At 47.8% G+C, this 27,223-nt stretch overlaps 1 protein-coding gene across 12 annotated transcripts in view; it reads left to right on the top strand.

The window, feature by feature from the left end:
• Positions 1-27,223, top strand: part of Syk (spleen associated tyrosine kinase) — an 85,162-nt gene that overhangs the window by 21,460 nt on the left and 36,479 nt on the right. For 8 of the 12 annotated variants that reach the window (XR_015640637.1, XM_087589808.1, XM_087589806.1 and 5 more), the window contains 2 exons: positions 21,033-21,489; positions 22,494-22,654. Coding sequence is in view for 9 of the 12 variants with exons in the window: in XM_087589808.1 (XP_087445934.1) it covers positions 21,076-21,489; positions 22,494-22,654 (575 nt within the window). In the remaining 3 variants the exon portion in view is untranslated. 12 annotated transcript variants of the gene reach the window in all.

The raw sequence follows: 27,223 nt of genomic DNA, 5'->3' as shown, positions 1-27,223 counted from the left end.
GTGAGCAGAGCTGGTGCTCCATGAGCATCTGTGAGCAGAGCTGATGCTCCATGAGCACCTGTGAGCAGAGCTGGGTGCTCCATGAGCACCTGTGAGCAGGGCTGATGTTCCATGAGCACCTGTAAACAGAGCTGGTGCTCCATGAGCACCTGTAAACAGAGCTGGTGCTCCATGAGCACCTGTGAGCAGAGCTGATGCTCCATGAGCATCTGTGAGCAGAGCTGGGTGCTCCATGAGCACCTGTGAGCAGAGCTGATGCTCCATGAGCACCTGTGAGCAGAGCTGGTGCTCCATGAGCACCTGTGAGCAGAGCTGATGCTCCATGAGCACTTGTGAGCAGAGCTGGTGCTCCATGAGCATCTGTGAGCAGAGCTGATGCTCCATGAGCACCTGTGAGCAGAGCTGGGTGCTCCATGAGCACCTGTGAGCAGGGCTGATGTTCCATGAGCACCTGTAAACAGAGCTGGTGCTCCATGAGCACCTGTGAGCAGAGCTGATGCTCCATGAGCATCTGTGAGCAGAGCTGGTACTCCATGAGCATCTGTGAGCAGAGCTGATGCTCCATGAGCACCTGTGAGCAGAGCTGGGTGCTCCATGAGCACCTGTGAGCAGGGCTGATGTTCCATGAGCACCTGTAAACAGAGCTCGTGCTCCATGAGCACCTGTAAACAGAGCTCGTGCTCCATGAGCACCTGTGAGCAGAGCTGGGTGCTCCATGAGCACCTGTGAGCAGAGCTGATGCTCCATGTGCACCTGTGAGCAGAGCTGATGCTCCATGAGCACCTGTGAGCAAAGCTGATGCTCCATGAGCACCTGTAAGCAGAGCTGGGTGCCCTATGAGCACCTGTGAGCAGAGCTGGGTGCTCCATGAGCACCTGTGAGCAGAGCTGGGTGCTCCATGAGCACCTGTGAGCAGAACTGGTGCTCCATGAGCATCTGTGAGCAGAGCTGGTGCTCCATGAGCATCTGGGAGTCAGTCCTCTTCAGATACTGTGCAGAGTTCAGTTCCAGAAACAGTCATTTTTAAATAGTTATTTTTATTTATGCTTTAGCAATTTCATGTGTTTATGTAGTATATTTTGATTATATTCACTTACTAATTCCTTCCACTTAACATTCCCACCGTCATCTCCATCCCCTCCTCCACCTTCCCCTTCTCCTCACCACCCTCTCCTCCTCTTCCTCTTTATCTCCTCCTCCTCCTCCAACTCTTCCTCCTTCCCCTTCTCACCACCCTCCCTCCCTCCTTCTCTCCCTCCTCCTCTTCCTCTTCCCCCTCCTCTTCCTCTTTTACTAACCCAGGGAAAGCAGTCAGGATTGCCAGTTCCCAGGTTGTTGGAGCTGTGCACTAGAACCTGGGGCAACCTTTCAGTAGCCACACCCTCAAGAAAAGGAGACTTCTTCACTCAGTAGCCATCAGCTTCCAGTAACATCTCAGCTGGGCGAGCCTTGCCTCTCCTCCTCACCGGTGCTGGAGGCTTGATCTTATACAGGTTCCATGCATGTGACTTCTCAGCACACAGTAGCCCGTGGCACAACCAGAAGGCAGCAGTTAACAGCACTCCTCCTCATACCCTGGCTCTCCCATTCTTTCTGTCCTCTCCTCCATGATGTGCCATGGTGGGACACACAGCCTTGAGCCTCGGGACAGGTGCAGTGATGATATAAAGGCCCCATTTAGGGCTGAGCGCTCACAAAGAGTCATTTTTTGTTTAGAGGACTGTATGGGGATTGGGGAGATCCTTGATATTTGTTCATGTCTTCACAGTTTTAAAGAAAATAGTCAAGGTCTGGTTTGGAGCTCAGCGTTAAGCACATGCCTACCACATGAGGCTCTAGGGTTTTAGGTCCTGGTATTGTAAACATGCCCATGTGTACAAACACACACACACACACAGACACACACACACACACAATATATATATATATATATATATACACATACACACAATATATATACACAGACACACAGACACACACAGACACACACAATATACACACACAGACACATACACAGACACACACACAGACACAGACACATACACACATACACACACTATATATATATACATACACACATACACACAATATATATACACATACACACAGAGACACACACAGACACACACAATATACACACACAGACACATACACACATACACACACAATATATACACACAGACACATACACACACATACACACAGACACATACACACACGTAGACACAGACACACACAAAGAGAGAGAGAGAGAGAGAGAGAGAGAGAGCATACCAACATTGTTTTAGTACATATTTGGAGTCTGAGGTTTGTCTTTCTTCAAAGGGAGACCAAAAGAGGGCTCATGTCCCTCTCAGTGGAAAAATGTAAAGCCATGTTGAGCAGGTGCCCCCATTTGGTTGCTGGAACAGAGCCCCATGTGCTACCAAATCTGAGAGCAATTGGAAGGACATAAGCCAGCAAGAGGCCAGAACGCCCTTAGATACTTTTGGTGGATAGACGTGAATTGGAACCCTGAGGCTATTCCAGGGACTGGGGACCCCTCACAGTGGGCCTTGTGAGTCTCCTCTCCATCCCCTCAGCCCTCAACCACCTGGTCACTCGGAGTGATAGAGGCTGACATGCCTGCCTCTGGAATTCCCACGCTGTGTAATCTGGGGGAAGATAAGAGGTGGTGCTTTGCAGGCCCCAGTGATTAGAAGGCTTCCTCCCTCCCATGAATCAGCCTGGTGTCAGGAAGTGAGGAGCCTGGGCTGCTCCAGTCACCACAGCCTCCCAGTGGGCTCCACTGACAGCTCCCAGCACTGTCATAATCCTCTCGGGAAAACCTGCCGGATCATGGTGGAGGAATTTTAACTGAAAGAGAATATTAGTTATTTTTCTCAGTGCTGCAATAAAGCACATCCCACCCTGACCCCAAACGTAGTTTAAGGATGGTGTCTATTATTGCAGGTGGGGTGGGGCAGCAGAAGATTGAGACAGCTGGTTACATTATATCTTCAATCCTTCACAGACAGCAAGTTTGTTTGCACCCTGAATCCCTCATCTGTCATGATGAACCATCTCCAACGTTTCTTGCACTTCCACGGGACTTCCTTAGAAAATCCAGGGGTAATTTGGAGAGTTTTCTTTGGCAGGTCCCCCTCCAGTCATCAGCCCTGTGGCTGTCCTCTGATTTCAGGAGCCACTTCAGAGCCCCGCCCTCCTTATGGAGAGCAGAGTTCCAGGATGAGTTACTTCCCTCCCAGGCTGCCTGCTGGGCGCCCCTGAGAGCTGTTCCTGGGCCCCTGGCTCTTAGGGATTTGAAGATTCTGGAGAGCTTAGGACATGACCATGGGTCTGTTGGGTCTGTTAGGGGAACTGCCAAACCCTTGGAGTACTGCTGTTCTTGTGGCTGAGCTAGCTAGGACCAGGGAATGATCACCAACAGCACTGGGAGACACAGCTGGCCTTAGACGGTTTCTGTAGGCTGCAGAGGGCTGGATGTCTGGATTTTTAAGAACGATCAGTGACACAGAACATGGGCAGCGGGCCTCTGCTCTTCTCATCCTTCCACAAAGACAGGGTTGGCTTTCTGTATAATTCATTCCAAGCTCTAAAATTCCTTTCTGCCAGGCCTTGTTCAGCTGGGTGGACTTCTCCTGGGCTGTTTGGGGACACAGCTCACTGCCTTCTGAGACTGAGGTCTTGCTAAGGAGCAGCCTGTGGTGCTATGCTGTGTCTAAGCAGTTGGGAGTGACCAGATCAAGCTAATTAGCTTATTCACGACCTCAAAGGCTCCAGTATGCCTCAGATCCCCAAATCACAACTCTCTGACTCTCCCACACCCCCTCTCCCACCCTGGATACCAGCATTCTATCTTCTGTTTCTTTGAGTTTCAGAATTATATACTTCATTTTTGTTTCACTGCTCACCCCAAAGACACCATTTGCACCAAGTCCAGCTTGGTGTCTTAGAGTTTTACTGCTGTGAACAGACACCATGACCCAGGCAACTCTTATAAGGACAACATTTCATTGGGGCTAGATTACAGCTTCAGTCCATAATCATCAAGTCAGGAACATGGCAGCATCCAGGCAGGCATGGTGCAGGAGAAGCTGAGAGTTTTACATCTTTATCTGAAGGCCACTAGGGAAAGACTGGTGGCTTCCAGGAAGCTAGGACGAGGGTCTTAAAGCCCATGGCCACAGTGACACACTTCCTCCAAGATGGCCACACCCACTTCAACAAAGCCACACCTCCTAATAGTGCCACTGCCTGGCCAAGCATATTCAAACCATGACACTTGGTGAATTTATTGGCGTTAGAGGAGCCGTGTGTGTGTGTGTGTGTGTGTGTGTGTGTGTGTGTGTGTGTGTTTGAGAGAGAGAGAGAGAGAGAAAGAGAGAGAGAGAGAGACCAGTAAGAGCACAGGTGGCTTAAATGTGCTGCTTCACTCAATAGCTCACCAAGGCTGCATCCCTGGAATTCCTGCCCAACTTGCCCACACGCCCACATGCCCACACGCCCACACGCCCACAGAAGAGTCTCCTTCCCTTAAGTTTTATGAGCTTCTCTCCCTCCACTCTTCAGTTGCCTGATCCTCGGTGTCTTTTCATCCCTGTTTCTCTTTTCTTTAAAAGGCAACTGTGGTTTTAAAATCTTGGTTCAGTTACCTTCTCGGGTCTTCTGTTAATTCAGTGATGCGGGGCGTTGGGGAGAGGAGGGCCTTCCCTCATTGCCTGTTTCTGTAGTGTGATCAGGGGAGAAGAAGGTTGGCATTGGACAGCCTGAGAAAGGAAGTCCACATGTAACAAACCAATCCAACGTCCACCTTGAACCATTTCCTTTCTCAGGCTGTCAGATCTTTATGATAAGAACTTTCTAGAGGTTGGTCAGCGCTGGGATGGATAGCACCCCGAAACATCAGAAGCTTAGACAGCAAAAAGCTGTAGTTAATACACCCAGCTCACTGGGTTATTATCATAAAGATCTGAGAAAGAGGCCAGGGAGGGTGCAAACAATAAGTTTGCAAAGCACCTACATCCTGCGTAGGACATTTAAGTCCAAGGCAGAGCACAGGGTTAGAGCTATACTCCAGCGGCGAATTCCCCAATGGATTCTGCATTTCAGAACCCTCCTCACTTTCTGGGTCACTTATGGGACAAAAACCTCTACATTGGAGAGGGGCCAGGGCTTAAAGGAAACAGTTACATAATAACAAAAGGGCCAGACATCTAAGGAGATGTAGCAATGTGAAAAGTGTGCACAGATCAGCAGGGCATCAAAATGCATAAGGTAAACCCTGACAGAAATGGAAGACAAAGATGAAAGAGACAAAGCCAATATTATGGTCTGGATTTTTCAGTTTCTCTCTTTCTATAACTGATAGATCAAATAGAAAATCAATGAAGAGACCAGAGCAACACTGTCAACCAAGCTGACATTTGTGAGATTTTTGACTCTATCAACCAAAGAAGGCATTCCTCTCAAGTGCTCAAGGAATATTTACCAAAATAAAATGCACGCTTTGGAAACCCATTAATTTCACATTTAAAACGCCACATAAATTGTTTTTAGAAGACAAAAAATTATACTAAATGTATTGTAAGAAAAAATTATCTGGAAAATGAATAATGGGTTTTTATATAACCCGCGAGTTGATAGAAGTCTCGAAAGAACTCTTAAAACATTTTAGCTAGCATGCAAGTGAAAATCCAAGGCTCTGGAGGATTAGTTCTGCAGTTACACTTGGTGGATCTTACAGAGGACTCATGTTCAACTCCCAGCACCCCACTGACACCTCACCACTGTCTGTAACCCCATTCTCAAGGTATCTGATGTCCTCTTCTGACATCCATGGGTACTAAACACATGCATGATTTGCATACATAGATGTAGGCAAAATACTCATATGCATAAAATAATATATATGATATATATATTAAAAAATGAAAATACGGTTGACAAACATTTTTTTCAAATGATGCTAAAAGTAGTGCTTACAGGGAAATCCCCAGCACTAGGTCCATTGCTATAACAAAATCCCCGAGGTTAAGTACGTTATAAAGAAAGGGAGTTTAATTTGGCTTAGCAATTTAGGGCTTAAAAGCCCAAGTTCAGGCTGTCACATCAGGTGAGCCCCTTACATTACATGCCATCCTGGCAGATGGCACCAAATGGAGGAAGGCTGAGATTGACAATGGCTTTGGACGTGACCAAATTGGTTGAAGATAACAATTCATTGTCAAAGTAACTAACCCAGTCCACCAAGACGTAACTTAGACCTCTGAGATAGCCATTAATCTTTCCCAAGGCAGATGCCTCAGTGAACTCACTCCCTCATACCAGACCCCACCTCTCAAAGGTTCTGCCCCTTGAATATGCCACACCTTGGCCAAGCTTCTAGCACTCGAGCCTGCGATTGGAGCACCCAAACCCTGACGATGTATCATTCAAAGGGAGTGTGTCAACTCAGTCACCTATAATTTGAGGCGAGGATGCTCTAATTATAGCAAAATAAGTTTTATAAGGATTACAAAGAATTATAGTACATTAAGCCTAGGCCTCAATGGCAAAAGGAAGTAACATGAAAAAAAAAACTCTGAAGCTAAAAATAGGAAACTATAAACCAAAATGAGCAAACCCCATTTTGAGTCTTTAAAATTATCAGCTGAGTTAGTAAATCGTCAAACAAGGTGTACAGTAAGTTGACGAGGACAAAAATTGGTATGGCACACAGTTTTAGCCAGGATGCGTAGGGAACATGTGAGAGTCGGTGTGCCCATCCTGGTTGAGAACGACCATGTCTACTGATCCTCCTTCGGCTGGAATGTGTTTGGGAATCCCTGCCTTCCAACTGTAACTTCATTTTGACTATGAAATTACCGAGCACCGCCCTCTCCCCTCCTCCCCGACACACACATACCCTCTCACTTCTGCTTTCTGGCTGGTCTTGCTTGCTGACACTTTGAGGAAAAGCCACTTCCCTAGTTGCAGACACCACTTAGCATCAGGGAGCCTCCACTTGCTCTCCTCTCCTTCCCTCCGTCTCTGTGGCCACCCCCATTTTTAAGCCTGCCAGTTTGGTCCTTTCCACGCTCCATGCTGCCTGGTGCCCGGGAGCCCAGGCCATCTGCGACTCCAGGACAGGAAGGTAAGTCAGATTTGGGCAATCCATAATGGTGACCTCATGGCTCCCTGCACCATGGGCGGGCCTTAGCGAGCACGCCGATATCTGAGTTCGATATCGGCTTCCCCGGCTGATACTGTGCCTGGGCTACACCATGCCCTGGCCGACTTGTTTGCTGTGGAGGAGTTGACAATTACTGCAGTTCTCACGAGGCAGAGCCATCTTTCTTCCCCCAAGTACATAACCGTTGGCCCTATCTTTAAACACCGGGGTTAATTTGCGTCTCTAGATACAGCTGTGAAGTCTCGGGAGTAATTCCACTCTAATTTCCCGGAATATTTTACGGGCCTGAATTTCAGAGAAACCCAGGTTACCTTGAGCAGGTGTGGCATGCCCTTTGTGTCGAATTTGGGTCGTTTGGCTTTCCTAGAGGCCTTGAGGGCCCTGTGCGTGTTGTTCTTGTGAGGTGGGCGGATGGGGAAGTAAAATAGTGCCTAATCGCCAGCAGCTTCAGCCAGGCCCCCACGGCCTACTGAAACGGAGTCTGCCGGTCACAGTATCCACTGTGGCCTCAACCCTAGCCACCCAGCTGGGATTCCCTGGGATGGGGCTTGAGGGGGGAACCAGAAGAATACTGTAACTTAGCTGTTCACCTATCCTGGATACTTTGTCTCAAGATAATGGCAAGGAAAACTAAAAGACAATTCTTATCATGAAATGTCTGGTGCTTGGTCAGTTGTTGCTATTTTATGTGTGAGTGTATGTGTGTATATGTATATACCTGTATGTATGGTGTATGTGTGTATTGTATGCATATATGAGTATATACCTGTATGTATGGTATATGTGATTGTATACATATGTATGTGTGTGTATGTATGTGTGGTGTGTGTGTATTGTACATATGTGTATGTGTATACACTTTTATGTGTTTGTGTGTGGTATATGTATATATGTATATTCCTTTATATGTATGTGTGTGTTGAATGCATATATGTGTATATACCTTTATGTATGGTGTATATGTGTGTAATATGTACATATATGTGTTTATACCTGCATGTATGATATGTCTGAGTGTGTGGTATATGTATATGTGTATATATGTATATACCTTTATGTGTATGTGTATGTGGTATATATGTGTGTTGTATGTATATCTGTGTATATACCTTTATGTGTGGTGTATGTGTATGTGAGTGTGGTATGTACATATATGTGTATATGTCTCTCTGTGTGACATACATACATATATATGTGTGTATATATATACATATATATACATATATATATGTATATATATATGTATATATATGCCATCACCTGAGCAGGCAGAAGCTTGGACCTGTAAGTACTTTCTTCCTTTGTTCCAGAGTCATCTGCAGGTAAAGTCAGCCAGTCACATAAGTACCAGTGAGAACCAGGGTCCGTGGAGTCCTGGCTAGATCATGGCACCTGAATTCCAAAACTTTCTTTTCTCTACATGTTGTCAGGGAAGCAGTGCATTCATGCTCTCTCTGGTGCAGTTGCTTGCTGACTAGCTTGCAGTATCCATTCAGCAGGTCTGTCCAGTGGGTCGGTGTTTAAGATTTAACAGTTATATAAACAGGGGCTAGGAGATGGCTTTGTCTTGTCAAGCAAACACAAAGAACTGAGTTCTTTACCCAACACTGGGGATTTTAGAAAGCTGGATGTGCAGAGAGGTGGGTGTAATTCCAGTGCTGGGGAAGTGCGGAAGAGGCAGATACCTGGGGCTTGCTAGCTAGGTGGCCTGGCCTCCTTGGCTAGTTCCAAGCCAGTGGGAGGTCTCATCTCAAAAGCCAAAGTGGATGGCATCTGAAAAACGGCATCCGAGATTGATCTCTGACCTCCATACACATGAATACCCACTCATACATGAGCATGTACAAAAAGAAAATGTGCTTAGGTGAGCTGGTTGCCTGTTCGTAAGTAAACAGTTAATCTTCTGTGGACTACAGGCGTCCTCTGTGACTTGTGCTAATGTCATCCAGGTAGGCATAGAGACCAGCTTAGAGGCTTGCCTTCAAGATCTGAGGATGTCCAGCGGTCAGCCGAGAGGAAGTCAGCCTTTTCTGATGTGGGGATTCTCTACTCTGAAGCTGCCTCACACCAGTCTGGTTTTAAAGGGTCAGGACAGGCTCTTGTGCATTTTATTGGCCCTCTATTTCTGAATGACGGTGGGCATCAAGCTGGTCAGCCCTGCCTGTGATTCCTGTCTCTGAGGTACAGGCATATGCATTCTGAGACATCTCCTGTTACCTCCCGAGCTGCTGCCAGGATGAAACATGGAGGTGCTCCTCAGATAATAGTGTGGCCCCTCCTTGGGAAGCTAGGTGTCTGTGCAGTGTGACATCCAGTCAGCGTACAGGAAGTCTGGGGGACAGAGCTCCTGTAAGATAGCCTCCCAGAGGACAAGCCAATATCTGACAAGAAGCTGAGGCAGCTGCCCTCTGTGGTTCAGACCCAGGGCCCTCTGGGTTCCATTCTTCCCTGCTTAGGCCCCACGTTTGGGCCCATGCGTTTTCTTCATAGTGAGATCTCCAAGTAGAAGCCCTGTGAATGCTCACAGCTCCAGGAAGAGCAGTTGCAGGCAGTTAACTGCAGATCTCTGTGCCGTGGGGCGGCCTGTCACCAACCAGCCTGACTGGCCTAGTGAGACTGACTCTCCCTCCAGGCTGGCCTCATTCCTCTTTTTTTATGAAAATTAGCATAGCGCCCCCCCCCATCCCCAGAGGAAGTTTTTCTTTTAAATGAGGTTCTAGCATTTAATTACTCAACTTATGGCTGCAAGGAAATTTCCCAGGTACACTTGAGTGGGGCTGTTTTGCATTGGAGTGGCCATGTGGTTTCAAGTGAGAGAAACCTGCATTTGCATCTTCCTGATTTTGTTTTCCCTGTGTGGCCCAAAGTGGGCAGATGTTACCTTTGGCTGGTATTTTCCCAGAGAGCTGTTTCCCCCAATCACAGACCACAGTGCACCTAGGGCTCTTGTGGCCCCTCGATGGGAGAACCAGCCATCTTAAATGACTAAGAACTGCTGTCAGTGCCCCACAGGGAATGGGATGGGGTAGCTGGAAGGGGAGGGCAGCCTCATCTGCAGAGGTCATGCTTTGGTCTCCAAATGGGCCGAGGCTAGTCAGAGAAAGGAAACACGACACGGGCTGCCTCTTCTCCTCCAGTTCATGTTTAGCTAGGAAGTGTGGGAAATAACTCTTAATAAATATAGTTGCGTATAGGTGAAGATAATCTTAGCTTACAAATAACTGGTTTTTTCAAACCTGTCAAGGCAGCATTCTGGGTCTTTTCAAAGACCTGTGGGGAGAAGGGTGGACATTGCTTAAAGCCACTGAACATTTGTTCATGGATTCCTTATTTAAGGATTCACTGTTTCTTGATCCTGGGGGGAATGGTCCAGTCAGTGTGTTGCCTTGCAAGCACAAGAACCTGAGTTCAATCCCATGCACACTTACAGAACAACAACAGTAGTAGCAGCCATGTTGGTTCACACCTCTCAGCCGAGGTAGGAATGCATGGATCCCTGGGACTGCCTGGCCAGCCTCGCCTGTTTGGAAAGCCCTATGTCAGTAACAGAGCCTGTCTCAGAAAACAGGACAGCTAAGGTTGACCCCTGCTGTGCGCGTGCACATATGCATGCCCACACAAACACATACACACATGCACACGCACACATCACGTCACATCACGTCAATGCACATGTACACATGCATGCATGCACACACATACATGCGTGCACACAGGCACACACACTTCACTAAAATGTATTTGTAACCCTCGTCAGGTATGGCACTCTGTCATTTGTGGACATGCACTAAATGATTCCATTCTGTCTCTGTGAGAAAACCCTCTGACCAAAAGCAACTTGTGGGAGGAAAAGGTTTATTTGGCGTACACTTTCGGGTCACAGTTTGTCATCGAGAGGAGTCAGGGTGGAACTTAAGCAGGAACCTGGAACAAAACCACATAACAATGCTGCTTGCTGCTCACTTTCAGACTTGTGCTTATCCAGTTCTCATATACAGCCTAGGACCACTTGCCTAGGGATTGTGCTGCCCATGGCGGGCTGGGCCTTCCCACATAAATCATCAATCAAGAGCATCTCTAGTAGACTTGGATGCAGGCTAATCTGACCCAGACAATCCCTCACTCGAGGTTTTAGATGACTGCTTGTTTGTCAAGTTGACAAGATAACCAGGACAGTGACCCTCTTCTTGTCTCGCGGCATAGATGGTCTTGGTCTATTTAGGGCCACTCGTTGTTGGTGACATCTCTATTGAAAATAGTCCCAAGCATGAGGCTAATGTGCTGCCTACTGTCCCTAAGCACACAATGGCTGCTAGGTGCCTCATTAAGTAAATTCCCATGTTGGGTGAGTTTCTTACAAGCATAGAGTCCTGCTCAGAGTTCAATGTCAGTGTCTTGACAATGGATATGAGCTATTTCTTTTAAACAGAGGCCTATCTATCCGCTACAGTGTTGTTCCTTGTCTGGGTGGAGGAAGTGTAATCAGGGGATCTCCAGGATCAACTTTAAAAGTTCCCTGAGAAATGGTCATTGAAACTGTAAATTCTTAGACTTTTCTGTAGAAAGTATCTGTGGCTCATCATAGGAAGTAGCTACAGTTAGTTTTGTGCATTGGGAAGTAGGATCAAGGTCAAGGGTGTGGATGAAACGGGGGGGTGGGAGAGAGAGGTGGAATGAGAAAGACACAGCGCTGAAGATGTGTAAGCCATGACGCTTGTGTCGGTAAGATAACCTGAACTCTGGGGTTCCTCCGTGACCCCAACCACAGTAGGTGGTAAGTCCTGAGCTCCGAGGATGCTGTCCTGAGGGAACCCAGGCTGAGTACTCTGGCCCCTGGCCTTTCTGTACACATAGAAAAGAAGTGAGGGCACATAGGGTAAGACTGGCGGCGTCTTGGAACATACCCTCAGGCATGTGTGTGTGTGTGTCTCCACACCTTCCCTGACCTAAGTTCATTCTCCTTCTCTCTCAGATTCTGGGTACCAGAAAGCCTTCTCCAGACTGCCAGAGCCTGGACCACTGGTTTGTTGAGAGTACATTGAGATATTTGTTAGGTACTGGTTGTGCTTGTGGCTTGCCTTTTGGTACCTGCTTTCCAGGATCTAAGGATCTTCCCGGGCCTGCGCTGAGAAATGTGATTCTTTAATTAGCTCAGTGGCCATCAGAAACATTTGCAAGGGCAGGCACAGCTGTCACTCAGTGTCTCTGAGGCCGTGGGCTGACAAGATAATACTACATTGGTGCCTACCATAGGACAAAGGTCACGAAGTCCTCCGTAGTCCTGGGACTGGGGAATTGGCATGTGATTGTCTAATGGGAAAGGAAGTTCAGAAGTCAGTGGGTGAGCAATGTGCTTGCTCTGCAGCATGGGGACAGGGCTGGCACTCACCCATGAAAAGGCAGGGCTGGCAAACAGAGCCAGGCAGAGCCCTGAAGCTCCCAATGTACATCAGAGAGCTCTAGGTTTAATGAGAGACGCTGTAACAAAAATGATGTGGAAAGAGAGGCATATACCCAAGGTCAACCTCTGGCCTTCACATGTGCATGCATTATGTCCTCTCTCTCTCTCTCTCTCTCTCTCTCTCTCTCTCTCTCTCTGTATGTCTGTGTGTGTGTCAAAGTCTCTGTGTCTCTGTTTCTGTCTCCCCCCCCCTCTCACACACACACACAATCGCATGCACACACTCACATGCATACGCCATTGTAAAATGGTACCCTGTAACTCGTTATGAGACTGCTGACAGATGCTCAGATCCTCCTATCTGCTGGCAGAGGGAGAGAAAAACTGCCCAGCATGTAGCATTCAGATTTCTCCATCACCTAAACTACAAGTTTGGAGGCAAGGCACCTTTAGGGAATGGTGCCTTAGCCCTTTGATGTCTGCGGTCTCTAAGGTCAAGGCCCTCTCACTCTCCACTCTGCACACCCATGGAGTCTGCTTTACAAACCCAGACAGCCATTGACCTCTCCCTATAGCAGCAGGAAGCTGAGAATCAACTCTGAGGGTGTCTGTCTAAGCTAGAGGCACACAGGCAACTGTCATTAGCATTTCTTGCCTAGAGTCCCGGAAAGCCTGCCGTGGACTCATGGACGTATCTGAGATCACAGGAAGTATGCTCTGGTTAGCCCCTAGCTTAAACCTGACAAGGACCAAGCCTATGAAGGGGCATGGCTGTGCTCTGGACTTAACCGGTACAGTGTGTTCTGAGAGTGCGATGATGTCATATCTAAGCATCCCACCTTTCTCATCCTTGCGTCTGTCTCTGTTTGGTGAGCACACGCCTTCCTGCACAGCACGTGCTTCTATTCCTCTTCTTTTATATCTGCAGAACCCACTCCTCCTATCTGCTCAGAGCCTGCTGTCATGGGGCTCCAGTCGCCATGACACCCGTCTCCCATCCGCAACCAAAACACTACAGTTGCTCTGGCACTGTCCTCCATGTTCATAGAAGAACTGGGGAGGCGCATGGGTGTCAAAGTCATGCAGAGCCAGATAGGACACCAGCAGAACTTGCTTTTAGCTTCTGCTCTGCATCCCATCCCTGCTGCCTTCTAGGCTTAGAGGGCATCATCTTAGCCAAGAGGACCTCTAGGCCTCTGCTGTTATACTGCACGATGCTTACAGAAAGGGAGATGGCTTCCTCATCAGATTAGCTGCTTCTGCTTGCAGGAGTCCATCAGGAGCCAGTCTGTGGACTATGACATGACCTCGGAGAAGGATGGTGTGATTGGGGTCATTGGAACCCCAGGCAATACTATAGACACCCCTCCAGTCATTTGTAATTACAATTGTGCCCAACTTATATGTGCATATGACTTGGGGTCTCAGGGTGGGGTTGGAGTAAGTAGGATGGGGGAGACTAGCTAGAGAATGGGGGTTCTAGTTTTGCAGCCACGGGGAAGCCATCGTCCATACTGGGTACTGATCTTAGGTCCTCCATGCTCCTACCCGTAACCCCCCTCACCCATATTCTATAACTAAGCCTAAGAAACCCATTGGTCCCCTAGAGTGAATTTTGGTGGATTCTTTGGACCCTTATGAGGGTGGCGGAGATGTTGTTTATGTCTCCCTTGGGGAGGAGTTTCCCCAACATCTGCTCATTGTTGAGGATAATCATCAAATAAATGAGGGGACTTTGAGTTATTTAATAGATCACACAAAGACACAAAGACAGGCTGCATCAAATCTGTAGTCACATCACCACAACTAATCTAGTTGGTTTCCAGTGCAGTAGAAGAGAAGTTCCCGTCACCCTAAACGCACATACCAAGGACTGGTCTGGCCCCTCTGTCAAGACTGCCCAGGCCAAGCAGCTCTGAGATGAAACTTTGAAGGGCTCTGGAGAAACTAATGGACAGGATGGGGTGGCAATGCAGCTGTCTTCGTATGTAAATAGGGGTGGGGAGGGTGTCGAGACCACATGTGGAAGAGAAACTCCTCATTCTCCAGGAACCTGGGCAGATGCTGGACAGCTGGACCCACCCACAGCTGTGCTTGTAGACATTTGGCCTAGGCCAAGGAGATGAGAGAAGCAGCTTCAGGGTTGGTGTTTCTTCTTCTTCTTCTTCTTCTTCTTCTTCTTCTTCTTCTTCTTCTTCTTCTTCTTCTTCTTCTTCTTCTTCTTCTTCTCCTCCTCCTCCTCCTCCTCCTCCTCCTCCTCCTCCTCCTCCTCCTCTTCTCCCTCTTCCTCTTCCTTCCCCTTCTCCTTCTCCCTCTCCTCCTCCTCTTCTTTTCCTTCTCCTCCTTCTCCTCCTTCTCCTTCTCCTTCTCCTTCTTCTCCTCCTCCTCCTTCCCCCTTCTTCTTCTTCTTCTTCTTTTTCCATATAAAAAGATCATGTACAACATGAAATTATGTGGGAAAATTAGGAAAACACACATATGCTATAGATACCGCCAAATAGGAAGAGTGTATTGACTGCCTGTGGGCAGACCTTTGAGGTACTTGAGAGCAACTTATATGAATGGTGTCCTAGGGCTGCAGAGAAAAGGTGGGGAATCTGATGAGACAGCATTTCGTTCCTGAAGCATGGAGCATGTGACAGAGGTCCCTTCCCCACAAAAACCATGAGTTTGCGTAAGACATGAGTGAGCTCCATCAACACAGACAAGGGGCTAGGCATCTGGACAGCTGGTTTCCAGGATCCTCTGGACTTAGACAAATTGGACTTCGAGCATTTTTCATTAGGAAAATAGCATAGACCCACAGTCAAATCTCTAAAGGGAAGAGGAGCAGGTGCCAATTAAGCATGAGTTTTATGGACATCTGATAAACCCTAAAACATGAGCCACCAAGTCAGAATGTCCGGACCTTTGAAACTTACATTTTCATATAAGGGAAAGATGGCAGAAGTGTAGAAGGGAAATGGTCACTTAAGTGAGTTTAAATGAAGATGGATTGGGGAGCAATGTGGTGGGCAAAGACACACCAAAAAAATCAGATCGTAAGGCTGTCAAGGGGATGGCAGGAACAGACCACAGGCCTGGGAGAGAGGAGAGTGATGAGGGAGAATGCTGTAACCAAGACAAGATAAGCTTTGCATCCAAGCCCTGGAAGGATAGTGTGAGACACAGCTGAAGTGGCTGGAGTCAGGCCAAAGAGGAAATGAACAAAGAATGAGGCCCAGAGGAGAGGACCAGGTACAACTGGGAGGTGGGAGTTATCACAGGCAGTGCTGGGAATGGGTGAAGAGCACCAGTGGCTTGAAGGAGCCATTTGCAGACTATTGTTGCTAGGCAAACCCTAGCAACTGGCCAGTGAACCTCCCTCTAGACCATTGGTAAAGATTGGACTTTGAGCATTTTTCATTAGCTTGTGCCGGCGTGTGCCCATGTTTGGAGAGAAATCAGTCTTTTATGACTCCAGGGATGATCTATGGAGGATGGGAGAGAGGGAAGGCTCAAAGGAGTCTCCAGCACCATCTTCACTGGATGTTGCAGTTGCTATCCCCTCTGTTAGGGGAGAAAGCAATATGATGGTCCCTCAAGATGAGGGGTCAGGGTAAGGAGTGGAGTCAGGAAGGTCAAGCTACCTTTGGGCATCCAAGAGTAATTTAGGTGCGCCAACACATAGCGTTGACCTCACTAAGAAGACTGGACGTCCGTTTAACCAGCCAATTATGATCAGCAAAAAATGTTATGACCTTCCAACAAACATTGAGAGCTGCCCTGGGCATGGAGGTGTAAGGGTCCTGTTCCTATCTTCCACAGCCTGCCCTGCTGATATGTTAAAGGGATGTTACCAAGTGACGATGAACTGTGGAGAAGGCTGAAGTGGGGAGGGAAGACAGACGGCCAAGCGGATCTCAAAATATGAAAAAAAAAATCCCCTTGGTCTGGGGACGGGGGTAGCTTAGTGGGTAAGGCGCTTGCTTTGCAGGCACAAAGGCTTGAGTTCACTAACCAGAACCCATGCAAAACATCTAAGCTTGGTGGTACACTCGTGCCTGGAACCCTGTTGTTTGCCTTCTACACTAGACCAGTTCTCACTGGGAAGGCAGCAATGAGGGTATGGAGTCAGCCCTGGGGCCCAAGTTTATTTATCTTTGGTAATTCTTCTGCTTACAACTCTATTCTAAAGCAGAAAGCCTTTGGCTTCTGGATACAAACTCTTGCTAGCCACAGCAGGGAACTGAGAAGAAAAGGGGCTTAATTGCCTGTGCTTTTCTCTCTCCAGCTCAGAGATCCTGAGGGAGAGGCTTGGAGCTTATTAACTCTTTGTGAACCAGAAAGAAAAGGAAAGGAAGAAAAGGAGAAATCAATCACACACATGGACCCTTGCAGACTCTCGATGTAAAAGGAAAAAGGCTTGATTCATTTTAAATGCGCGCGCGCGCACACACACACACACACACACACACACACACACACACACACACACACACTTACTTGATAGATAGAACAAAAGCTTCCATGAACAAGTTCCATTAGAAAGTGCCAACACAGGAAAAAATTTATTTATTCTGAATGAAAAATAAGCTCCAACCTTTATCGCTCAGAAAAAAGAACAAGCTTCTATCTTTTTACTGTTGCAAGTAAGAAAACGCCCCTAAGTAAGAAAAAAAAAGTTTCTCCTTTATTGCTGAAGGAAAAAAGGCCTCATCTCTCTATTGGTGGAGGAAGGAAAAATGCCTTTTCCTTTTTACTGCTGAATGAAGGAAGCCAGGTGTCCTTTCGTCATCGTCCTTAGTTCTTATGCTTTCTTGGGAGAAAAGATCACATGGTTTTCCAAGTGTCTTTACATCTGAAAAAGACTCACAGCGAGTTCAAGACATGTTCTCAGGTCAATAAATCGAATAGGGAGTTGCAGCAGAAATGTGTAACAGTGTTTCCATTAAGACTAGTATCTAAATAAACATTAATTATCTGTCTTCTAGATCTATAAACTCATTAAAAGTTTAAAACAATAATTCTTACAGCATAAGTTAGCACAGTTTTGTCAAGAGGCAAATCATCTGCTGTGTGTCTCATTAGTATTGAAGTTTTTATAGATAAATCCCGTCAATATTTTATCTTTGATCCTTTCACCTGTAATAAATTTCCCTTCCCAGTTTATGACTGTTAGTTATCAGAGAATGGTTTCACAGCTGGCCTAGAAGGAATATTTTTCTGATCATAGATTTGTTCCAACCCTGCTTCCTTGTCCTAGTGCAATTGGCCTGTGACACATGAACAGGTACAGAGCTCTAAAAGCAGCTTTCATACTATAGAGGGCTCAAAATTACTCGTATAAGTCTAGGAGTGCTATATATCATTATAACCATTACTAGGAGTTATAAAAAAAAATCATCAATTGGTCTACATAGCATTACTACAGGAAAGTACATCTTCATTGATCTGCAGAAAATCTGCCCAACAGGCTGGGCTAATACCCAGGAATCATTAAAATATGTAATAATAACAGGAAATCTCTTGTGGCCTGGCCTCTCAGAGCTCACCCATCACGGGCCATGCAAAAATGGTGGTCCACTCCAGGAAAGGCATCCGCTTACCTTTAGCCTTTCCTAGATGGCTCCTGACATAATCCCAGCACTGGAGAGGTAGAGACAGGAGGATCTTGGGATTTGCCAGTTGGTCAGTCTAGAGTATCTGGCAACTCCAAGTCCAATGAGAGACCTGTTTCCAAAATTTAAAAAAAAAAAAAAGTGACTGAAAACAGCATCTGAGGTTGACCTCTGGCCTGTAAAGGTACACATGCAGAAGCATCCACATGAACTAGCATGTGTGCACACACATGTCTACACTATTAAGGCCTTGTGTGCCTAACTTACATCTTAAAGGGCCCCAAGAGAATGAGAGATTTACTGTGTTCTGACAGGTTCCCCATACACCTCACTGCTACCTGTACGGTGTGTGCAGAGGTAAATACTGGCTAGCTCTGGGCACAGGTAGAGTGGGGAGGAGTAGGGGTTGGTTTGTCAGCACTGGGGTCTTGATATCTTCCTCAAGTTTATGCTTTTACAAAGTGGCTTCACACACTTGTTAATGCCAAACTATGCAAAGATAGCATTGAACTGAGAGGAAGAGCAGGAGTCTCAGTACTGTCTAAGGTGTTGACTGTGAGCTGTGGATTCTCTCTGCAGTCAGAAGAGGGGAGCTCAGACATGACAGGCAAGCCACATGGCTGGTACAATGAGTACCATGGAACCTGAAGGAGCGCATGTGTTTGATAGTGTTGGCTCTTCAAGAGGCAGCAGCTATGGAAGTGCCAAGGGTGTGTACAAGAGTAAGTGAAGAACTGGATCTCTTTGGTTTTGTTTGTTTGAGGTCCTTTATGAGTCGGTTTGTTCCTTAAGCTTTCCTTTCTATTATCATGACACAATATTTCGACAAAAAAAATGATTTGGGGGAGAAAGGGTTTATTTGGTGTATAATTCCAGGTTGTATTCACCACTATGGCAGTGACAGCAGAGAGAGGTCATGGACACAGAGTGGTTTGCAAACAGTGAGAGACTACAGGGCTCTAGAACATTCTTTCATGTTGCTTGGGCATCTCCCCGGCATGGACACCTGATGGACTTGGTTAGATCAGTGAGTAGCGTGGCTCGCTGGGGTAGCAGGAGCTGTGGTGTCTGAGGTCCCTGTGATCGATCGGTTATCAAAGGTTCCTAGAAGGTATAATACAGATGAGCTGAGGAGCAGTGGGGGGTGGGGAGAGGTGGGAGGGCTTGGCAGAGAGAAGGATGTGACAATATGGATAGACTGAGAAGAGGAAGGTTGGCTGTCCTGGTGTGGGGACTGAGATGAAGTTGCGGAAATTGGCCAGACAAAGGACATTCGATAATAGTCAAATATTAAAGAAGCCCTACCTTTTGCAGACTGTTGGAATACAACGGAATTCACCTCCGTGGGGTCGCCGCAGGGTACAGTGTCGGGACACCATGTCACCTGTGCCCACATGGCATCTTTAGGTTGTGCAGCCTCAGGGACATGAACGTGGTGTGTCTATATGTCTTCGTGCTGTGTTGTCTGTATGTGTGGTATCTGTGTATGCTGTGTTAAGTGCGTGCCGGGCAAGGTGTGCTTGTGTATTCTGGGTACATGCACTGGCTGTGTATGTATACCGTGTGTGGTATGTGTGAGCTATATGTTATGATGTATATGTGCTGTGTGTACCATGTTGTGTGTGCATGTGATATACGTGATATGTGGCATATATTATGATGTTGTGTGTGCACATGTGTGTAGTACATGCATGTGGTGTGGGGGGGATTTATGTTTGCAGTATGCTATGTGCATGAGAGGTAGTTTGAGAACACGGAGAAGCAAGTGCTCTCTCCCCAGATGAAAGAATTGCTTCGTCTAGCATTTTCTAGATGACCAGCATTTTTTACTTAAACACTATTTGAACATTTTCTGAGTGGCACTGTGTGTCTTTTTACTCACAAATATGTCTGCCATGCACTCATGTCTCTTCTGCCGAGTGTGTTCCTCAGAGGTAGTATCTCCCCGTGTCAAGCTCCTTACACACCTCCAAACTACCGACCGTTTTTTCTGCTTTGTAGGGGAAGGAGACCGAATCAGTCAGGGCTCTGGATGTTTCTCTCAGAGGCACCCAAGGCCAAAGAGTGCACTCTGGGTAGATGTCACTGTTTATAACTTGGGGAATCACTTGCTGCTCTTTCTACCCCAGGCAGGAGAAGAGCATGCCTGTAGTAATGAAGCCATGGCTACGGCTCTCTGAGGTGTGACTAACAGTGCTTGTTTATGTGAAGTAGGCTCCAGAGGCTTGGGGTGTAGCTCAGTTGTCGACTGCATTTCCATCATGTGATGCTCTTGGCTGAGGACCCCAGCACCACATAAACCAGACGTGGTAGTTCGTGCCTCTGATCTCAAACTGGGGAGAAGGAGGCAGAGGGATTAGAAGTTGAGGGTCATCCTTCGCTACATACTGAACTGAGTTCAAGGTCATCTTGGGCAACTTAAGACACAAGAGACTGAGGAGGGATGCTTAGTTTTTCTTAGCCTGTTCTGTGCCTCCTGGGGCCATCTAGGGCTCTGAGGTCTCACTGGTTCTGTCCCTTGGACCACTGTCCACACTCAGGCTATGCCCTTGAGAACGGTGTCAAAAGACTTCTGTGTTTCTTCTTAGAATTCCTTGTATCAACTAGGAAAAAAAATACTATCAAATTGGGTCACCTTTGTCGAAGACCATGGATTTGGTTAACTAACCACGGGATGTGTGCTGGGAGACTGTGGAAATAAGGCAATAGAATGGACCACACACCAAGTTCCCACGCCGGTGTGAGCATCCTAAGCTAAAAAGGCTGTGTCCCCGTGGAGACGGTTCTGGTGGGCATAGCCAGCGTCTCTTGTGGTTTGGGTTCCTCATTGTGACTCTCCCTTCTTCGTGGTCCCCAGGTACTTCTCCACATACCTCCCAGAGCTCTGAAGGGGTGCAGACATGGCGGGCAATGCTGTGGACAATGCCAACCACCTGACCTACTTTTTTGGCAACATCACCCGGGAAGAGGCCGAAGACTACCTGGTCCAGGGAGGCATGACCGATGGGCTCTACCTGCTACGCCAGAGCCGCAATTACCTGGGTGGTTTTGCTTTGTCGGTGGCACACAACAGGAAGGCACACCACTACACTATCGAGAGAGAACTTAACGGCACCTACGCCATCTCCGGGGGCAGGGCCCATGCCAGCCCGGCAGACCTCTGCCATTACCACTCCCAGGAACCCGAAGGCCTTGTCTGCCTCCTCAAGAAGCCCTTCAACCGGCCCCCGGGGGTACAGCCCAAGACTGGACCCTTTGAGGACCTGAAGGAGAACCTCATCAGGGAATATGTGAAACAGACCTGGAACCTTCAGGTGAGTCTTGTGAGACCACAGAGCCCTCTGAACCTACTCGGAAGCCTTTGCCTCTTTTACACAAAGACTGGGCTGGCAGGTGGCTGTGTGGCACTGCCCCTTGCTGCCTTTCTTCCCACCCTGTCTATGTATGGGGCCAACGCAGAGTCCTCACGCCCCCCTCTGCTCTGTCCTCCCTTCGCCATGAAGGAGAAGGTTGTGTTTAAATTTTACTCCTTTGGGTATTTCTTTTTTAAATCAAACCGTGGCTATTCATACCAAGATCTCCCCCTAGGAAGGAAAAGAAAATCCTCTCAGCACTTAATTCGATTCCCTGTTTTCATTTCCCCCTTGTTTCCTCCTGGTCCAGGCTGCTCCCCTGGGCCTCCTCTAATGGCCTTCCTGAGGCATGTTGGGGTGGGGAAGACGGGACTGAGGACATGGCTGAACCCTGACAGACATGAAGCCACAGGTGCCTTCCTCACACACGTCATCCTTTCAAACTTTCTTTGGTTACACAGATTGTATCTGTGTGTTGGGGGCGGGCATCTACAGGTCTACAGCATGCGTGTGGAGGTCAGACGACTTGCAGGGGGGTCAGTCTCTCTTCCACCCTGTGAGTCCCGGAAATCAAGCTCAGACAGGCTCAGCCCCCGGCACCTTTACTGCAAAGCTGTCTCACGACCCCCGACCTCACACGCATCTTACAGCTCCTCGCCTGCTATGAAATTACCAGGTTTTCACACTGAAACTAGTTTGAGTATAGATCCTCCTTTGGAGGCTCTTAGACCCTCGGTATGTGATCAAAATATTTTGTGTGGCTTTTCAAGAGCCCATCTCTTCATTCGAAAGTATATTCCTTTATTTACATACTTGAAGACATGTGAGTGATTTACCAAAGTCTTACTTATGAATAAGAGAAAGGTGAACAAGGGGGGGAGTAGAGTTTAGTGTGATAGGACCTGGAATGGGTGGGTCCAAGTTCTCTCTACCTGGTCAGCTCAGTCTCTCTCTACTTACTGCAGGGCCAGGCTCTGGAGCAAGCCATCATCAGTCAGAAGCCCCAACTGGAGAAGTTGATCGCCACGACGGCTCATGAGAAGATGCCCTGGTTCCATGGCAACATCTCCAGAGACGAGTCAGAGCAGACGGTCCTCATAGGGTCAAAGACCAACGGAAAATTCCTGTGAGTGTCAGGCCATCTCCTTCCCTCCTCACCCAGAGGTGACAGCTTCCTCGGTTTAGAACTCAGGTGGCCCCAGGAAGGTGTCATACATCACCATCTACCAACATGGGAGTTGCTGTCACCTGTGACCCAGCATGTGTTTTATCTAATCTGACCACACAGTGTGACATCATTCATGCCTAAAGAAAATGGTGTTCAGCTCCATGAGGGTTGAGTTTGTTATCCAACATGGTGAGACCTGAAGTGCTTTGGATTGTGGGTGTTTTTTTATTTATTATTTATTTAATATTTATTAATATTTATTTATTTATTATATAGAAGCTGATATTTATTTATTATATAGAAGTACACTGTCACTGCCTTCAGACATACCAGAAGAGGGCATCAGATCTCATTACAGATGGCTGTGACCCACCATGTGGTTGCTGGGAATTGAACTCAGGACCTCTGGGAGAGCAGTCAGTGCTCTTAACCCCTGAGCCATCTCTCCAGCCCTGGGGGTGTTTTCTGATGGGGGAAATATTTGTACACATGGAATGAGAAGTCTTGGGATCTCATCCAAGCCTACATTAGAGATTCATTTACGCTTTCGAAGTACTTGATGATTATAATTTCTGGGCAATTTCTTGTGTGTGTAGGCTTTTCTGCTCACACATGTAAATGTATGTGCACATGTGTGTGGAGATCAGAGGTGGATGTTGGGTATCCCTACAGTTGCTTTCCGTCTTATTTATCTTAATATCTGTTTCTTATTTATTATTGTGTGTGCGTGGATGCTGGTGTGGGGAGTACTTGTGCCACAGTGCGTGCGCATGTGAAGGCCAGAGGACAACTTTCATGGAGTCACTTCTCTCTGTCCACCTTTGCATGAGTCTCAAGGACTGAACCCAGGTGTCTTAGTCAGGGGTTCTATTCCTGAACAAACATCACGACCAAGAAGCAAGCTGGGGAGGAAAGGGTTTATTCAGCTTACACTTCCACATTGCTGTTCATCACCAAAGGACGTCAAGACAGGAACTCACACAGGGCAGGAACTTGAAGACAGGAGTTGATGCAGAGGCCATGGAGGGATGTTACTTACTGGCTTGCTTCCCCTGGCTTGCTCAGCTTGCTTTCTTATAGAACCCAGGACCACCAGCCCAGGGATAGCACCACCCACAATGGGCTGGGCCCTCCCCCCACCCTTGATCACTAATTGAGACACAAAACCAGCCAGTACATTTGACAACCACCTTTGCCCAATGAATTAGCTCTCTGTCCTTCCCTCTCACCATGCATTTTGAGAAACAGTCTCTCACTGAAGCTAGGGCTTGCTGATTTGTTTATACTGACTGGCCAGCAGCCCCCAGAAGTCATAGTCTATACCTCTCCAGTGCCGGGGTCCTGGGCACTTACCGCCACACCCAGATTTTTACATGGGTTCTTGGGATGCACTTAGGATCCCGTACTTGTCTTACAAGCACTTTTGCCAACCGAGCCCATTGCCGTCCCTGCCGCCTAGCATCAAGGTAATTCTCCCCACAATATTGTTAGTGTTTTCAGAGCGCTCAACCTGAATTCTGCCTCAAGCGACAGACATGGGACACAGAGTTTGGTGGTAGAGCAAAGGTACGGTTTGTTCACTCAGATCCTGGGCTTGAATTCTGTCTGTGCTTGAAACTGAGGGCTAACGCCTGCATTCAGGTGCAAACTCCTCAGAGCGGCTTACACTAAACCTGGATGTAGCTGTCTGAACCGAAATAGGTGTGTGGGCTTCAGCCTGGTCAGCTCAGTAACACGAAGGCTTGCCTCTTGGATTCCTGACCTGGGCATCTGCACTGGGTCAGTGTAAGCCTAAATTCAGAAGGTTCTGGAGCATTTGGGCAGAGTAGCTGTGCAGGGTCTGTAGTTCAGGAAAAGACTGGGAGCTGTTCTTGTGTGGGTAGGCTGTCCCGTCCCATCTAAAGATGCACTGGCCAAGGGAGTGCTGTAGAAATGCCAGCATTTCTCACCCACTGTCCCTACACAGAGGCCCTCCGGGAACCACCACCCCATTGCTTCCAGGGAAACTTTCTCAGATTCAGTGGCGAAGCCTCGTGGTCAGGCGCGTTGATCAGCACCAGGTTGTCTTGTATAGGCGTTCTCTCTGCATGTGCATCTAGCTAAAGAATTCCCTCTTGCTCTGATATTAAAAAAAAAAAATACATAAGGTGCTGAAAAGATGGCTCCGTGGTTAAGAGCACTCACTGGCTGTTTCCCCAAAAGACGTGAGTTCAATTCTCAACACCCACATGGTAGCTCGCATCGGTCTGTAGCTTCAGTCCCAGGAGATCTAGTGCCCTCCTCTGGACTCTGCACGAGCCAGGCAAGCATGTGGTGCCCAGACATATGTGCAGGCAAAACACGCATAGGCGTAAAAATAATAGTAAAATAAAAATTATTTTTAGATGATCTTAATCATTTCTTTTTGGGAAAATGTTTTATTGGTTCTTTGTGAATTTTAAATCACGCACCCCAGTCTCGCTCATCTCCCCCTCCCCTTGCAAATTCCTTGCCCGTCAGAGAGAAAAAAAATCTCGTGGGAGCTGTAGTGTGTCACAGTGTGTCCCACAGCCTACCCTTTTGTCCATACTTCTGTGCTTGCAAACGTTCGTTGCAATGACTTGTTGATCTGGTACAAGGCCTCTGGCTTCTGCTCCTCTCTCCATACTGGAACCTCACTGGGATTCCTCTCAGATCTCCTGTGTCATGGAGCTTCTGTTGCTTTGGATCTATTGGACCAGCCCGGAAGTTCATAGGTGGGGTAGATGTCAGGGCGGGCCATTCAAAGCCCCGAAACTGGGCAGGTAGCCTGTGTGTGGCTGAGCTGTGGGCATGATACAGGATGCAGGTCGCTCTGGGTACCAGCCTCCATGACACTCACGATAAGACAGACCCGTGTCCTCTCTGCTCCTCCACCCCATCGGGAGGTACCCAGCAAGGTCTCTGTGTCGTTTCTGTACACACCCCTGCTGTATGTGAGCTCATGTAGGGGACATACTTCATCTCCCCGACCCTGTCTTGTTCTCAGTGCTCCACCGCAAGAAGGAGAAAGCCTAGGCAGCCACACAGGAGCTCTTGGTAGAAACAGACGACTGCAGCTCCATTTCATTTGGATCTGTTTAGGGTCCAGCGTGGCAAGTCCTCCATTGTGGGACTGTGCACGCTCTTGAATCCCTAGTTAGTAGTGACGCCCTGTTGTCTTTTCTCTGAGTGTGAGCACAGTAGGATCTGGGAGCCTTTCCCACTTCTCTTTCCTTCCTTGTTTTCTGTTAGTTTCCCACCCTGATCTATCGGCTGCCTGTGGAAGAATCACTGGGAATGCCGAAACAATGGGAGAAGGCCACCATAGCTCCCTCCACACTAAGGAAGAGCACAGCCAACCAGCCCTCACACGGGTTCCTCCCAGCCACTCTGCCCCAGGGGCCGGGTCCAGCCTAGTGCTCACCTCCTAGGCAGGGAATGTCACCGTGGCAGGAAGACTCATTACTTCATCCTGCAACCCCCAGTTCCCCTTCACATCGAGGAATTCAAGAGGGAATAAAGCCTCAGGCCTTCAGCCAGAGCCTGCGGGAGCTGCTGACAGAACTGCACAAAGTATAGGAGTCCCCAGGGCAGCTGTGGAGGCAGCAGCTACCATTGCATTCCCAAGAGCTATAAATTTCATCTTTGTGGAGTCATCAAGCCAGGAAGTCACTAAACTGTTGTTTGAGCCGCAGTTCCTATTTTTTGACTTGTGACATACATTGTGCAAAAAAAAAAAAAAAAAAAAAAAAAAAAAAAAAAAAAAAAAAAAAGGCAGCACGGAAGCAGTTAGTTTGTTCTTTCAACAAGAGAGCCGTGTGTCAGATGGGCTAAGCCTCAGGCAGCCTGGTGGGGGCTGGGTGGGGTTCTGTGACCATGCGTGCACATGGGCCTTTCTCCTCACATCATGCTTTCTATGTCAGGGAACATGTCGGTCATTCAGGTCCACATGCTACAGAGCCTCTGACATGAAAACCTGCCACTCCCTGCCACGGTGTGTCATAAAATATGCGTCTATGTATATACATATTCATGTGCGTGTATGCACATCTATCCGTGTTAGGGAGGGGGTCAGAAGTCAACACTCAGTGTGTCTCTCTCACTTTCCACCCATCTGGGGTACCTTGGGAGCCGGAACTAGGCTTTCGTCTTCAACAGCTGTGACCTTAGCTTGTGTAGCCTCTCAGTGGGAGGAACTCTCAGAGGACGTCCAAGGGGCTCTAGGAGAGAAAAAGGAGGTTAGCTGAGGAGGGGCATGTCCTAGCAGGAGTACCTGTGAGAGCCCTAGTGACCTTGTATTGTCAGAACGTGTTGCATGTGGCCAGCCATGGAAGGGAGGTTCCTCCCATGCTGTGGCAACTGGGTTAAAGTCCTTGTTTCACTTAGTAATGGCTCAAGAGAAGGAGTAATGGTGACCAAGAGAAGCCGTGCTTAATGTGGTACTTGGTTCAGGACCCTCTAGTTTCAGGCATCTGCTGGGAGTCATGGTGAGTGCCCCTGTAGATCAGTGTCTTCTATCCTGTTTCA

Source organism: Rattus norvegicus, chromosome 17, assembly GCF_021556685.1.
Source record: "Rattus norvegicus strain SHRSP/BbbUtx chromosome 17, alternate assembly SHRSP_T2T, whole genome shotgun sequence".
NCBI classification, from domain to species: domain Eukaryota; kingdom Metazoa; phylum Chordata; class Mammalia; order Rodentia; family Muridae; genus Rattus; species Rattus norvegicus.
Note: the sequence above shows the minus strand (reverse complement) of the source record. Positions and strands in the feature narration are given on the sequence as shown.